The sequence below is a fragment of the Balaenoptera physalus genome (genome assembly GCF_965194825.1).
Source record: "Balaenoptera physalus genome assembly, chromosome: X".
NCBI lineage: Eukaryota > Metazoa > Chordata > Mammalia > Artiodactyla > Balaenopteridae > Balaenoptera > Balaenoptera physalus.
In genome coordinates, this window is record NC_138903.1 from 60,770,890 (window position 1) to 60,786,793 (window position 15,904).

General features: G+C 37.5%; 1 protein-coding gene across 3 annotated transcripts in view; it reads left to right on the forward strand.

Annotated features, from left to right (window-relative positions):
• KIF4A (kinesin family member 4A) overlaps positions 1–15,904 on the forward strand; it is a 124,900-nt gene that overhangs the window by 91,323 nt on the left and 17,673 nt on the right. For all 3 annotated transcript variants that reach the window (XM_082445957.1, XM_082445958.1, XM_082445959.1), the window contains exons 19-24: positions 984–1,097; positions 8,827–8,982; positions 9,107–9,207; positions 13,269–13,398; positions 14,550–14,720; positions 15,098–15,205. In XM_082445957.1, the coding sequence (XP_082302083.1) occupies positions 984–1,097; positions 8,827–8,982; positions 9,107–9,207; positions 13,269–13,398; positions 14,550–14,720; positions 15,098–15,205 (780 nt within the window). The remainder of the gene's footprint in view (positions 1–983; positions 1,098–8,826; positions 8,983–9,106; positions 9,208–13,268; positions 13,399–14,549; positions 14,721–15,097; positions 15,206–15,904) is intronic.

Genomic DNA, 15,904 nt, shown 5'->3' on the forward strand with positions numbered 1-15,904 from the left:
CAAACAAAACAAAACAAAAAGCAGAGTAATTCTGATATATGACATTTCCAGACGCTTTCAGTCTGCAGTGCTTCCTTGAAATTGTGTGCCTCCCCTAGGCTCTAAAGCAGTAGCTGTTCACCAGTGTTATGTACATGGAGACTTATAAATGTGGTTCCTATAAGAATTCAAACCCATAGAATTTTTATTTTTCTTGACTAATATGCTAGAAATTAGAATGTTCTTTCTTTTTTTTATTATGTTAATATAAATTCTTTTATTGAAGTAGAATATATATACCTAAAAAGGGCACAAATATTGTGTACATCTCCACGAGTTATTCCAAAGTGAAAAAACCTGTACAACCATCAACCTAAGACAAACAAGTCACTACTAGAACCTTAGAACTTCATCCCCACCCCCCACCTATTCTCTCTCCAAATGACGAGTCCTTCCCTCTTCCTCAGAGGTAACGACTGTCCTGACTTCTAACACTACAAATTAGTTTTCCTGGTTTTGAAGGGAATTACAGAGAATGAAATGCATCTTGTTTCTTTCATTTGGTAGTAGAATTGTTATAAACACCAATGCTGTTGCATGTAGGGATGGTTTGCTCTGAACTTGCATTTCAGTATCTTTTGGCACAGGTACGTGAGCATTTCTGGTGAGTTATACCTAGGGGGGAAATGATGAATCACAGGGATTGTGTATGTTCAAGTTTAGTTAATAATGACGAACGATTTTCCATGGTATTTGTACCAAAGTTTACTCACACCAGCCATGGATAAGAGTTTCAGTTGCTCCATATCCTCACTAACCTGGGGATTGTCAGTCATTTTATTTTTCGTCGTAGCCACTCCAGGGTTTGAGTAAAAGCATCTCACTGGGTTCTAATTTGTGTTTCTCAGATGATTAGCTGTATGAACCATCAGATACATAATTAATGAAGAATGTTCTTCTTTCTACCCTTCAATTCAACATTACTATGAGCCATTTTTGTTTAGGCAGCAGCTGCCAACAAGCGTCTCAAGGATGCTCTCCAAAAACAACGAGAGGTCACAGAAAAGCGGAAGGAGACTCAGAGCCGTGGAATGGAAGGCACTACAGCTCGAGTGAAGGTATGGACAATTTGAACTGCCATTTGTCTTATGTACATTGAGGATAGGAAAAAATGGGCAGTAGCTTTCTTTTCGTTTAGAAGTAAACACTACAAAATCTGGAGTTCTACCTGAAAGCGTTATTTCCTAAAGATATGATTATCTCTGAACAGTTGTTAAAGACCATGAGTAGTGAACCCTTTCTATCCCTGCCCCTGTTCAGTTAATTTTTTAACAGTTTTATTGAGGTATACTTGACCTACAATAAATTATACATATTTAAAGTGTACAGTTTAATAAGTTTTGACACAGATATGCACCCATTATATCATCACCACAATCAAGGTAAAGTCAATGTCCATCAGGACCAAAACTTTCTTCGTACACCTTTGTAATCCCTCCCTCCCCTCCCCAGTCTATCCCTCTATGCCCCATCTCCAGGCAGCCATTAATCTGCTTTCTGTCACTGGATTTTCTACATAGACGATCACATCATCTGCACATAGGGGCAATTTTATTTATCCTTACCCACTCTGTATGCCTTTAAAAAAAAACCTTTCTTGCCTTATTGTACTTGCTAGAACCTCCAATAAAATATCGAATAGGATAGGTGAAAAGAGGGCATCCTTGCTTTGTTCCCAATCTTAGAGAGAAAGCATTCAGCCTTTCACCGTTAAGTACGATATTAGCTATAGGTTTTTTGTATATGTTCTTTATCAGGTTGAAGAAGTTCTTGTCTATTCCTAGTTTGCTGAAAATTTTTATGACGAATAGATGTTGGGTTTTTTCAAAAGTTTTTTCTGAATCTTCTTGAGATGATCTTATGGTTTCTGATCTTTTTGAGATAATCTTCTTGAGGTGATCTTATGATCTTATGGTTGGTTGGTTGGTTTTTATTCAGTATGGCAAACGACATTGATTTTTTTCCAATTTATTTTATTAAGGTATAACTGATGTACAGTAAGATCTACCCTTTTTACTGTAGTTCTGCAAGTTTTAACATCATATACAGGTGTATAACCACCACCACAATAAAAATATAGAATAGTTCTATATTCCCCTATAACACTTTGTAGTCAATCTCTCCCACATCCATATGCTGGCCCTTCACAAACACTGATCTGTATTCTGTCATTATTGTTTTCACTTTGCATTGCATCAGTGTCATATAACTGGAAACGTACAGTATGGCTTCTTTCACTTAGCATAAGGCATTTGATATTCATCCATGTTGTTGCCTGTATTATTCCATCGTATGGATGTTCCACAGTTTATCTGTTCGCCCATTAAAGGTTATCTTGGAGTCTTTTTTTTCCCTAGTTTTTGGTGATCATGAATAAGGCCACTATAAAGACATTCACATACAGGTTTCTGTATAACAAAGGTAGTCATTTCACTTGGGTAAATACCTAGGAGTGAGATTGCTCGGTCATATGGTAAGTGTATGTTTAACTTTATAAGAAACTGCCAAGGGACTTCCCTAGTGGTCCAGTGGTAAAGAATCCACCTTCCAATGCAGGAGATGCAGGTTTGATCCCTGGTAGGGGAACTAAGATCCCACATGCTGCGGGGCAACTAAGCCTGCACGCCACAACTACTGAGTGTATGCACCTCAACTAGAGAGCCCGAGTGCTGCAAACTACAGAGCCCATGCGCTCTGGAGCCCGTGCGCCACAACTAGGGAGAAGCCCGTGCACCACAACTAGAGAGAAGCCCTTGTGCCTCAACAAAGAGCCCGAGAGCTGCAACAAAAGATCCCACATGCCACAACAAAGATCCCACGTGCTACAACTAAGACCTGACACAGCCAAAAATAAAATTTTTGAAAATCTAATAATATCAAAACAATAAAAAGTTAAAAAAAAAAGAAAAACTGCCAAATTATTTATCTAGTTGTTCAGTGCTGGTATATAGAAATACAACTGATTTTTGTATATTAACTTTTATCTTCTGACTTTATTAGCTTAGTGGCTATTTTGTAGGTTCTTTGGGACTCTCTACATAGACAATCATGCCATCTATAAATAGTTTTATTTCTTCCTTTATAATCTATATGTCTTTTATTTATTTTACTTGCCCTGTTGCATTGGCTAGGACATTCAGGATGATGTTGAATAGGAGTAGTGACAGTAGAAGCCCTTCTGCTATTCCTGATCTCAGGGGAACAGTATTCAGTCTTTACCATTAAGTATGACATTAGCTATAGGTTCTTCATAGAGGCCCTTTATCAGCTTAAGGAAGTTCTTATCTATTCTTAGTTTGCTGTGAGCTTTTATCCTGAGTGGATATAATTTTTTTTTTTTTTGGCCACACTGCACGCTTTGCGGGATCTTACTTCCCTGACCAGGGATCAAACCCAGGCCCCCAGCAGTGAAAGTGCCAAGTCCTAACCACTGGACCACCAGGGAATTTCCAATGAGTGGATATAAATTTTGTCAAATACTTTTTGTCTCTAGTTTGTTGATTTGGTGAATGACTTTGATGTTCAAATATGGAACCAGCCTTGCATTCTTTGAATAAATTCCACTTGGTTGTGATAATATCATCCTTTTTATGTATTGTTGAATTCAACAATACATAAAATTAAAATTTTGCTAAAATAAAAATTTCGTGTAAAATTTTTGCATCTGTGTTCATGAGGGATATTGGTCTGTTGTTTCCTTGTAGTGTCTGTCTGGTTTTGGTATCAAGGCCTCTTAGAATACGTTAGAAACTATTGCCCCTCTTCAGTTGTCTGTAAGAGTTTGTATAGAACTAATATTGTTTCTTCCTTAAAAGTTTGGTACAGGGACTTCTCTGGTAGTCCAGTGGTTAAGAATCCGCCTTCCAATGCAGGGGATTGCGGGTTCCATCCCTGGTCAGGGAACTAAGATCCCACACACCACGGGGCAGCTAAGCCCATGCACCGCAACTACTGAGCCCACGTGCTGCAACTACAGAGCCCACACGCTCTGGAGCCCACGCGCCACAACTACGGAGCCCACACGCTGCAACGAAAGATCCCGCATGCCGCAACTAAGACCCGATGCAGCCATAAATAAATAAATAAATATTTTTTTAAAATAAAAATAAAAATCCTTAAAAAAAAAAAAGAAGAGGAAGTTTGGTACAGTTCACAAGTTAAGCCATCTGGACCTGAAGGATGTATTTGTTAGTTGTTGCTTTTGGTGGGGAGGAGGGGTTAACTGTAATTCAGTTTTTTAAATAGATATAGGGTTGTTCGGGTTATATATTTCCTCTTGAGTGAGCTTTGGTAGTTTGTGTGTTTCGTCTAAATTGTCAAATTTATTGGTGTGAAGTTATTCATAATATTCCCTTATTATCCTTCTAATGTCTGTAAAAACTGTAGTAACGTCCTCTATCTCATTCCTGTTATTGATATTTTGTGTCTTTTCTCCTTTTTGTTGATCAGTTTGGCTAAGGTTTATCAAAGAACCAGCTCATTCTTACAAATGGTTAAAATAGTAAATTTTATGTTATGTATATTTTAGCACAATTAAAAACAATACCCCCAAAACCCCAGCTCATTAATTTCCAATCTGACCTTTATTATTTCCTTATTTCTGCTTTGGATTTAATTGGCTTTTTTTTTTAAGTCTCTTAAAGGTGGAACCTGAGGTCATTGATTTGAGTTCTTTTCTTTTCTTTTTTTTTTTAAATTTATTATTTTTTTTAATTAATTTATTTAATTATTTTTGGCTGTGCTGGGTCTTCGTTTCTGTGCGAGGGCTTTCTCCAGTTGCGGCAAGCGGGGGCCACTCTTCATCGCGGTGCGCGGGCCTCTCACTATCATCGCGGCCTCTCTTGTTGCGGAGCACAAGCTCCAGACGCGCAGGCTCAGTAGTTGTGGCTCACGGGCCTAGTTGCTCCGCGGCATGTGGGATCTTCCCAGACCAGGGCTCGAACCCGTGTCCCCTGCATTGGCAGGCAGATTCTCAACCACTGCGCCACCAGGGAAGCCCTTCTCTTTTCTAATATAAACATTTAGTGCTATAAATTTCCCCTTCAATACTCCTTTAATGACATCCCACAAATTTTGATAGTTATGTTTTCATTCAATTCAAAATACATTCTAATTTCCCTGTTGATTTCTTCTTTGATCCACAGTTATTTAAAATGATGTTATTTAGTTTCCAAATATTAGGGGATTTTTCCAAATATCTTTCTGTTATGATTTCTAATTTAATTTCATTATGGTTAGAGACTATCCTTTATATGACTTGAATCCTTTTGAATTTATTGAGACTTATTATGGCCTAGAATATGGTCAGTCTTGGCAAATGTTCAAACTGTGTGTACTTGAGAAGAATGTATATTCTGCTATTGTTGGATAGAGTGTTCTATAAATGTCAGTCGTTAATTTGATTGATTGTGCCATTCATTTCTACTGTATTCTTGCTGATTTTCTGCCTACTTGTTCTATCAGTTACTTAGAGATGGGTATTGAAATCTTCAATTAGAATTATGGATTTGTCTTTTTCTTATTATAGTTCTGGTTTTGCTCCGTATATTTTGAAGCTCTGTTATTAGAGGCATAAACATGTAAGATTAATTGATCCCTTTATTATTATAATAATAAGTTTATTATTATGATCATTTTTATCCCTAGCAATATTCTTTGTTCTGAAATCTACTTTTTCTGATAATAATACAGTCCCTCCAGCTTTCTTTTAATGTTAGCATGGTATATTTTTTTAAATCCTTTTAGCTTTAACCTCTTTGTGCCTTTGTGTGTTTTTAAAGTGTTTTTCTTGTAGGCAGTATACAGTTGAGTCTAGCTTTTTTAATCCAATCTGACAATCTGCATTTTAATTGGGGTGTTTAGACCATTTACATTTAATGTGATTATTGATATGGGTTGATTTGAATCTATCATATTGCTATTTGTTTTCTATTTGTCCCATCTATTCTTCATTCCCTTTTCCTTGTTTTCTGGTTTCTTTTGGATCAATTGAGTATTTTTATGATTCCATATTATCTCCTTTGTTGGCTTATATATGATTTTGTTTCAGATATTTTGGTGCTTTGTATATTAGGGGCATAAACATTAAGGATTAAGTTCTCTTGAATAATTGACTCCCTTAACATTATGAAATTATCTTTTTTTATCCTTGATAATATTCCTCTTTTTTCTTCCAGTTTTATTGAGATAAATTGATAAACAGCACTGCATAAGTTTAAGGTGTACAGCATAGTGATTTGACTTATATACATCTTGAAATGATTATCACAATAAGTTTAGTGAACATCCATCATTCATATAGATACAAAATTAAAGAAATAGAAAAAAAGTTTTTTCTTGTGATGAGAACTCTTAGGATTTAGTCTCTTAACAACTTTTATATATAGCATACAGCAGTGTTAATTATATTTATCATGTTGTACATTACATCCCTAATACTTACTTAATCTTATAACTGGAAGTTCGTACCTTTGACTGCCTCTCTGGTAACCACAAATCTGATCTTTTTTTCTATGAGTTTGTTAGTTTGTTTATTTTTGAAGTATAATTGACCTACAGCACTATGATAGTTCCTGTTACACAACAGTGATTCAATATTTCTATACTTTTAAAAATGATCACCACGATAAGTCTAGTTGCAATATGTCACCATACAAAGATATTACATAGTTATTGACTATATTCCCCACACTGTACATTTCATACCCTTGACTCCTGTATTTTGCAACTGGAAGTTTGTACCTCTTAATCTCCCTCACCTATTTCTTTCCTCCCTCTATGCCCCTCCCCCCGGCAATCACCTGTTTGTTCCCTATATCTATAACTCTGTTTCTGTTTTGTTATGTTCATTTGTCATGTTTTTCAGATTCCACTTATAAGTGAAATCACGCAGTTGTTGTCTTTCTCTGTCTGACTTATTTCAGTAAGCATAATATCCTCTAGGTACATTCACGTTGTCGCAAATGGCAAGATTTCATTCTTATGGCTGAGTAATATTCCATCGTATATACATATATATATCTCACATCTTCTTTATCCATTCATCTATTGATGGCACTTAGGTTGCTTCCATATCTTGGCTATTGTAAATAATGCTGCAATGAACATAGGGGTACATATGTCTTTCTAATTAGTGTTTTTGTTTTCTTTGGATAAATACCCAGGAGTGGAATTGCTGGATCATATGGCAGTTCTATCTTTAATTTTTTGAGAATCTCCATACTGTTTTCCATAGTGGCTGCACCAATTTACCTTCCCACCAACAGTGCATGAGGGTTCCCTTTTCTCCACATGCTCACCAACACTTGTTTTTGTTTTTTTACTTTTTATTTTATATTAGAATACAGTTGATTAACAATGTTGTGATAGTTTCAGGTATACACACTGCTATATTTAAAATGGATAACCAACACTTGTTATTTGTTGTCTTTTTGATAATAGCCATTCTGACACGTGTGAGGTGATATCTCATTGTGGTTTTGATTTGCATTTCCCTGATGATTAGCCATGTTGAACATCTTTTCATGTGCCTGTTGGCCATCTGTATGTCTTCTTTGGAAAAATGTCTATTCAGATCCTCTATCCACTTTTAAACCTGGTTGTTCGTTTTTGTTTGTTTGTTTGTTTGTTTTTGATGTTGAATTGTATGAGTTCTTTGTGTATTTTGGATATTAACCCATATCAGATATATCGTTTGCAAATATCTTCTCCCATTCAGTAGGTGGCCTTTTCATTTTGTTGATAGTTTCCTTCACTGTGCAAGAGCTTTTAGTTTGATATAGTCCCATTTGTTTATTTTTGCTTTTCTTCCCTTGCCTGAGAAGACATAGCCCCCAAAATATTACTAAGACTGATGTCAAAGAGCTTACTGCCTAAGTTTTCTTCTAAAAAGATTTATCGTTTTGGGTCTTACGTTTATGTCTTTGATCCATTTTGAATTTATTTTTGTGCATGGTGTGAGAGAATAGTCCAGTTTGATTCTTTTGCATCTAGCTGTCCAGTTTTCCCATCACCATTTATTGAAGAGGCTGTCTTTTCCCCATTGGTATATTCTTGCTTCCATTGTCATAGATGTATTGCCCATATAAGTGTGGGTTCATTTCTGGGCTCTCTATTCTGTTCCATTTATCCATGTGTCTGTTTTTGTGCCAGTACCATACTGTTTTGATTACTGTGGCATTGTAGTATAGTTTGAAATCAAGGAGCATGATACCTCCAGCCTTTGTTCTTTTTAATAATATTCTTTGATGTAAATTCTATATTATTTGATATTAATATATCCACTCCAGCTTTCTTTGATTACTCTTAGCATGGTATATCTTCATCCAAAAGTGAAAGGTTTCTCAGGGATGGTTACTTTTTTAAAAACTGAATTTAGTTAATTTTGTTTGCTTTTTTTTAAATTCCATTCATCTATTTTAAAGATTAATAATAGTTATCTATTTATTAAATAGAACAGATAATCTAAATATACTTCAGTTCTATATTATGACTTGTTAAGGACAAAGGTTAAGGAGAAAGTGGAGAAGGTAAAGACAGAATACATAGAAATGCTAGGATATCTGGAGAAAGATTTTCTGCAGAAAACTTTTCTTGTGACCTTTTGGGATATTGCTGTTAAAGGCTCTTAAAGCATTATTGGGATTTTTGGTCAGTGTAGGCACAAATGGAAATCTCACTTCTAGTAACTTGAGCTCTGGTCCAAGTGAAATTAAATCTGGAGCTGAATATAGCCCATGGGCCAGAGATTCCTCATCCCTAACCCAACATCACTGATTTATCTTCTAGAGTTGGCTTGGAAATGAAATTGAGGTTATGGTCAGTACTGAGGAAGCCAAACGCCATCTGAATGACCTTCTTGAAGACAGAAAGATCCTGGCTCAGGATGTGGCTCAGCTCAAAGAAAAAGTGGAATCTGGGGAGAATCCACCTCCTAAACTCCGCGTAAGTGCCCTATGGAAATACATTACCAATGATCAGACTCCACACTCCCCAGAAGCCCTCACTACTTTGGAGAATTACTTTCCAAGTAGTACTTCACCCTCATCCCCACTATTCCTCTTTACAGAGGCGTACATTCTCACTTGCTGAACTGCGTGGTCAAGTTTCTGAGTCAGAGGATTCCATTACAAAGCAGATTGAAAGCCTAGAGACTGAAATGGAACTCAGGTAATGGGACTATGTCTAAGGCATTATAAAAATTTATGCCTTGAATCAAAATAGAACCTACCAATCAGTTATTCTAAAGCTTGTTTTTCAGAAGCTTTGTGATGTAGGAGAAACAAGAGAAAGTAACGATCTTTTGAGCTATACACTTCACTAGACATGTTAGATACATTTTCTCATTCAGTCTCTCCCTATGAGGTATACCTTGTGAGGTAAGTATCATTCTTCTCACTTTAGAGATCTAAGCTACAGTTCAAAGATCTTAAAAAATTTGCTAAAGTTTATACAGAACTGGGATTCGAAATTCAGTTTATCTAATTCCAAAGCCTATGGTCTTTATCATATACCACAAGAACTGACTAAAAACAAAACTTTAGAGGAGCCCAAGAAATGATACCAGAAGATCAACAACCTGGGAGAAGGAGAACTTTAGAGATCATCAGCAAAGTAGATACAATATAATGCATAAGTAAAGTATCATGACCATTAAATGAGATTAGAAAGTAAAGTACATAGCACAGTACCTGGCATATTAGAAGTGCTCAATGAATGCTCTTCTCTTTAATCACTGTTACTTTCTTTTAAGTGTCTGTGAAATCTAGAAGGAACAGAACTTTGACAGATATTTTATAGTGTCTTAGGGTAATAAAATTTTATTGCCCAGAAGACCTTGGAGACCATTTAATTTGTTTTTAGCAACACATACTAGCTGTTTATCTTTGGATACATCTTTAAGTTGCTCAACATTTGAGTGTCTGCTTTGTGCTGCACTGGATGCAGTTGGGATATATAGAAAGAATAGATGGCATTGTCCTTGCTCTCGCGTAGAAACAGTATAATGACTGACAGTGGTGTGTTGGAATTGTTTGTTAAAATTTCAAGATGGTTGTAAACTGTTGAGAGCTTACAATTCCTTTGGTGAGAGTATTTACACTACAGAAACTAGCAAAAGCTACAAATCAGATCTGGTTTTTTAGGTGCTGTTTGTTAAACATTTACCTGCAGACCACTGTGCATAAGTAAATGATTATTTAAATGTAGGGCAGGTGCCAGGTAGAGGGCAATTAGACAGAGGTGAGTTTAATCAAGGGAATTTCCCTAAGGACAAGAAAGAGTATTTGATAGATAAAACAACTCTGAAGTGTTCTGGCCCACCTCTTCCAAGAAGCCTTCCCTGACTCTTCATCCCTCACTAATTTTCCTCTTCTCTAAACTCCTTCAGAACTTACAGTACTCGGTCATGTAGTATAGATGATGTATGTTATCTTTATATTTATTAATTATTTTACATTGATTAGTCTTGTCAATCTAGACAGATTGTAAGCTTGTTAAAGGAAAGGACTATATATTAGACCAGGGTTCTCAAAGTGAGGTCTACAAACTCCTGGGGGGTCTCCGAGACCCTTTCAGGGAGTCTAGGTGACTCCCTGTTTTTATAATAATATTAAGACATTGCCGTTTTTACTACACTGACATTTGCCATGATAGTGCAAAAGCAACAGTGGACAAAATTGCTAACACCTTAGCTTGAATCAAAGCAGTGGCACAAACCTGTACTAGCAGTCATTGAATACTTCACCACCACACACTCTCGGTTTTACTTAAAAGTCAGTTTTACTTTTGGCTTTGATAAGGCAATAAAAATTATTAATTTTATTAAATCTCAACCCTTGAGTTCAGATCTTTTTAATATTCTGTGTGACAGAATGGGAAGAACACATAAACCACTTGTGCTGATGCCGAAGGATGATGTTTCTCTCAAGGAAAAGCATTTGTGCAATTGTTTGAGGTGTGAGTTTAACAGGCCTCTTTTTTCATGGGACATCATTTTTACTTGAAAGAACGACTGACAGACAAACTATGGTTATTCAGACTTGGGTACTTGGCAGACATTTTCTCAAAAATGAACCAAGTGAGCCTGTCAAGTCAAGGAAAACAAATGACAGTGTTTGTCACCAAAAATAAAATTTGAGCTTTCAAGCAAAACTTAGAATTTTGGAAAACGTGTATCTGCCACTGTAAACTTGACAGTTTTTCGTAACTTTTCTAATGAGACCGGTAGTGATATTAACAATTGTGGTCTTTTTTATATTGTGTAATGAAATGTGTTGATTTGAAGGCTCTGTATGACTGTCCAAATGACATGTTACAGAGTCACGTTTGAGTAAAAGATCCATTCAGATTGCAAGTAACCACATTTCAACTAACTTTTAAGGAACTTGTTGGGTTTTGGTGTAGTCTCAAAGAAGAATATCCACAATTGTCTGAAAAGACTATTAAAATGCTCCTCCTGGGGACTTCCCTGGTGGCACAGTGGTTAAGAATCCGCCTGCCAATGCAGGGGACAGGGATTCGAGCCCTGGTCCGGGAAGATCCCTCATGCCGTGGAGCAACTAAGCCTGTGCACCACAACTACTGAGCCTGCACTCTAGAGCCCACGAGCCACAACTACTGAGCCCTAGTGCCACAACTATTGAAGTCCGTGCACCTAGAGCTCCTGTTCCGCAACAAAGAGAAGCCACTGCAATGAGAAGCCCACGCACCACAACGAAGAGTAGCCCCCGCTCGCCGCAACTAGAGAAAGCCCATGCACAGCAACAAAGACCCAACGCAGCCAAAAATAAATAAAATTTAAAAAAAAAAAGCTCCTCCCAGGAATTCCCTGGCAGTCCAGTGGTTAGGACTCAGCGCTTTCACTGCAGTGGCCTGGGTTCAATCCCTGGTCGGGGAACTAAGATCCCACAAGTCGCACGGCATGGCCACAATAAAATAAAATAATAAAATAAAATTCTCCTCCCTTGTCCAGCTACATATCCATGTGCGGCCAGATTACCTTCATTTACATCAACCAGAACATGTCACAAAAGATTAAACTCAGAGGGAGATATGAGAATCCAGCTATCTTCTACTAAACCAGACATTACAGAGATTTGTAAAAATGTAAAACAATCCCACTCTTCTCACTACATTATTTTTCGTCTTGGAAAATGTTGTTGTGTGTGTGTGTGACACACACACTCCCCCACCCTGCATTCATGTCCTTTCCGGACCTTAGAATGTGACTTAGAATGTGACTTTATTTGGAAATAGTGTCATTGCAGGTGTAATTGTTAATGTATAATGGGTTGTTGTGATTTTAAGTGAATTAATAATGTTTTTCTAAAAAAAATAATAATAATAATAATGTTTTTCTCAGTTTTACTTTCTAATACTGTAAAATTACTTTCTAAAACTGTAAATAGGTATGACATACATGAGCAGAATTTCTTAGAGGTCCTCAATAATTTTTAAGAGTGTAAAGGGGTCCTAAGACCCAAAAAGTTTAGAACTGCTATCTTAGATTATTTTAGTACCCATCTTCTTTATAGTACCTTACATAGCACTGCATGTTACATACAAGCCGGTATGCTCCCTCTCACTGGACACCTAGCAAATTTGAGAAGGAAGCTATTGACGAAACTGAAATATTGTGTACATCTTGGTCTCAGGCCATACTTGACCGTAAAGTATCTGGAAGCTATAACCAGGGTCATGGTATCTAGTTTTCGTAGAAACTTCTCAGTCCTGTGGCAGGTACTCCAAGATAACCTCTCACGACACCAGCCATAGGTATCAGTTTGGTGTTAGATTCCAGCAAAGAGCATCTACCTGTTTGTTCTTCTGAGATTTTTTTCCTTAAGGTCTCTAACCTGAATCTTGTCCTTGCATAGGTGAGCCACCACGTCACAGTTCCAGCTTATGTGGCCTCAAGACAAAGTCACATTATGGTCAACGTGCTACAACAAAAGCCTCACTAAAACAAAGCTTTCCAAGTCCCACTATATGACCCACTTATTTCAACCAGTATTTAATAAACTAAAACCATTTGGTTAGTCTTAGCATCCCTTTGTAACAAGATTTGAGATACTGTATAAAACCCTAACCAGATGACTCAATCATTATTTAAATGGTGTTTAACTGATACCTGTGTCCATGAAACTATTTGAAGTTTCTCCTCAGAGCTCTTCCCCTCTCCTTGGTGTTGAGGCTACTAGAAATAAGGCTCACTGTTTCTTTCCCTGAAGGAGTGCTCAGATTGCTGACCTACAGCAGAAGCTGCTGGATGCAGAAAGTGAAGACAGGCCAAAACACCGCTGGGAGAATATTGCTACCATTCTGGAAGCCAAGTGTGCCCTGAAATACTTAATTGGAGAGGTAAACATCTCTCTTCCTCTCAGCAATTCGGGGTCTGGCTTGGTGGGTTGAAATAAGATGTTAGCCTAGAATACTATCATAGTGTTATTGCCACTGTTCGTGGTAGAAACCACAGTGACACAAACATTAGAGAAATAGTTTTATGGGTAAAGGTTGGTGTGGGCAAGTACAGGCCAGTCACTTAAAAATATATATGAGTTGCAAGTTGATACCCATGCCTGGCATATAGCAGGTGCTCAATAAATGTTCACTGTTATTATTATGAAAAGATCAGGATGCCATAGTAGGCCACAGGTCAAACGTAAAATATTATACTATACTACTTTTTAAAACGCCTCTGACATGTATTATATTCAAAAAGTTTAAGATACAATCTAGGAAAGAGAAAACCTTTGACATATAAAGATTCATCTTAAGGAAAATCCATCTTCACTGACCTTAAAATAAATATATCATCTTCCACTGTCACAAGAGGAATTAAAATTGATCACCTCTGGTGACTGAAGCAAGCATACAAACTCTGACTCTGCAAGTTTGAGCAGTGCTATCCTTTATGCATTTTTGTGTTGGGTTAGCAGATTTATCCTACTAAGGAAATCCTGATTAGTCTTGTGAACACTGGTGTTTATGATGTTCACTATCTGGGCTAGTAGAGAATATAAAACTAGGACAGCATAGGATATCAATCTAGCCTGAAGAGCCAGAGCTGTAGTCTCGGCTAATGTGTCTACGAGTTCCAACATGTGAACACAGACATTCTGAAATGGGACATAATTAGCCATAAGGGTGTGTGCTATGGATTTCTCTTTAAAATTAAGGAAGAACTTCTTGAGTATCAGAATTTGGAATTGTCAGATACTGTTTGTGTTAGATTTATTCTTGCCTTGAGGTAGAACAAGAGATTAAATGACCTCAGCAGTGGTTTCCAGCTCTAAGATACCTATCTCAACAGATACCTATCTCGGCTCTTGGTTTGGGTGGTGGTGATTCTATTCAATGGTAGAATCCATATGACATGAAAACATAAGAATGGACTTGGACATGGAAGAACTTTTCTCAGTCCATTTCAAGAAAGCTGACATTTTCCTGTCTAATGAATGGGGAAAGGTGGCCATTCTCCAAATAAACTGATCTTCTTTTATCCCTTCCAGCTGGTCTCCTCCAAAATACAGGTCAGCAAGCTTGAAAGCAGCCTGAAACAGAACAAGGCCAGCTGTGCTGACATGCAGAAGATGCTGTTTGAGGAACGAAATCATTTTGCTGAAATAGAGACAGAGTTACAGGCAGAGCTGGTGAGAGTGGAGCAACAGCACCAAGAGAAGGTAAGCTGGCGAGCCAAGAAGCTATACGGAAAAACAAACCATTGTTGCTCTTTGTTGTTAGTTAAAAATAATAATAATAATAATGGGGGTATGAAGTTTCCTTCAAAAGACCACGTAGTCTTTTCCAACTTTTGCAAATAAGAAACCATAAATAGAGAAAAATGACTTATCTAATAAGTTTACACATACCAGTGACAATGGCTCTTAGCCTCCAACTTTAATACCAAGATGAACATGATGATACTTCAAGCCATGAGAGCCGAAGAGAACAATTTACTTTGAAATCACAAAGGAGTAACTGGATCACTGCTTGGACTAAACCAGAATTCCTTTTTCCTCTCATTCCTTTGGTACCTTTGGGTTGTATCTTTCTCTAGGTGCTATACCTCCTCAGCCAGCTGCAGCAAAGCCAAATGGCGGAGAAGCAGCTCGAGGAGTCCGTCAGCGAAAAGGAACAACAGCTGCTGAGCATCCTGAAGTGTCAGGTATGGAGATGAGGCAAAGGTCTCCAGTGATGGGGTCCCCAGGCCTGACTGAGAATCCTGTCTGATTCACATGACTGTACCTGCAGGAAAGAGTAATTACCTACTGAAAAAAAGCTTTATAATGGTAGCCTTTTATAATGGTAGCCTCTATTGCCTTGTTGCCCTGTTTGATCAATTTAGGGGTGTTTAGGATGTAGCCACACATAGGATTACCTCCGTTTTGGTACAGAAATGACAGTACATACTCCATACCAGACTTCGAGGCCTCCTGGTTCTTTGCCTCAACCCTGAGCTCTAAAGAGTTGAGAAAGTTAAGTCATCCAGTAGAATCCTAGGGGCATTTAGCTATCTCTTCCTGTGCCTGTTCTGAGTTGAGACCTGACCTGTTTGTAAAATGCCTGGGGTCTGCATTTCTTCCAGAGGCTGGGAACACCACACCCTTTAGTAGCATGTTGGAGCACTATTTTATCCAACTTAGAGTCTTTTTCCTGAACCACCATTCTCTACGGCTTCCTTGGCACCGCCCATCAAAGACATAACCAAACGTGTTAAGGTCGTAGGCATGAATCCAATTATCGTTAAGTGCCAAGGAAGTTTAATCAGGCTTATTAGTGTAGCAAATAAATTGCCTAATCTGTGTTGAGAAGCGTGGACAAAAGCATCTGTAGACTTCAAAGAAACAGCTGACTCTCTGGGTGG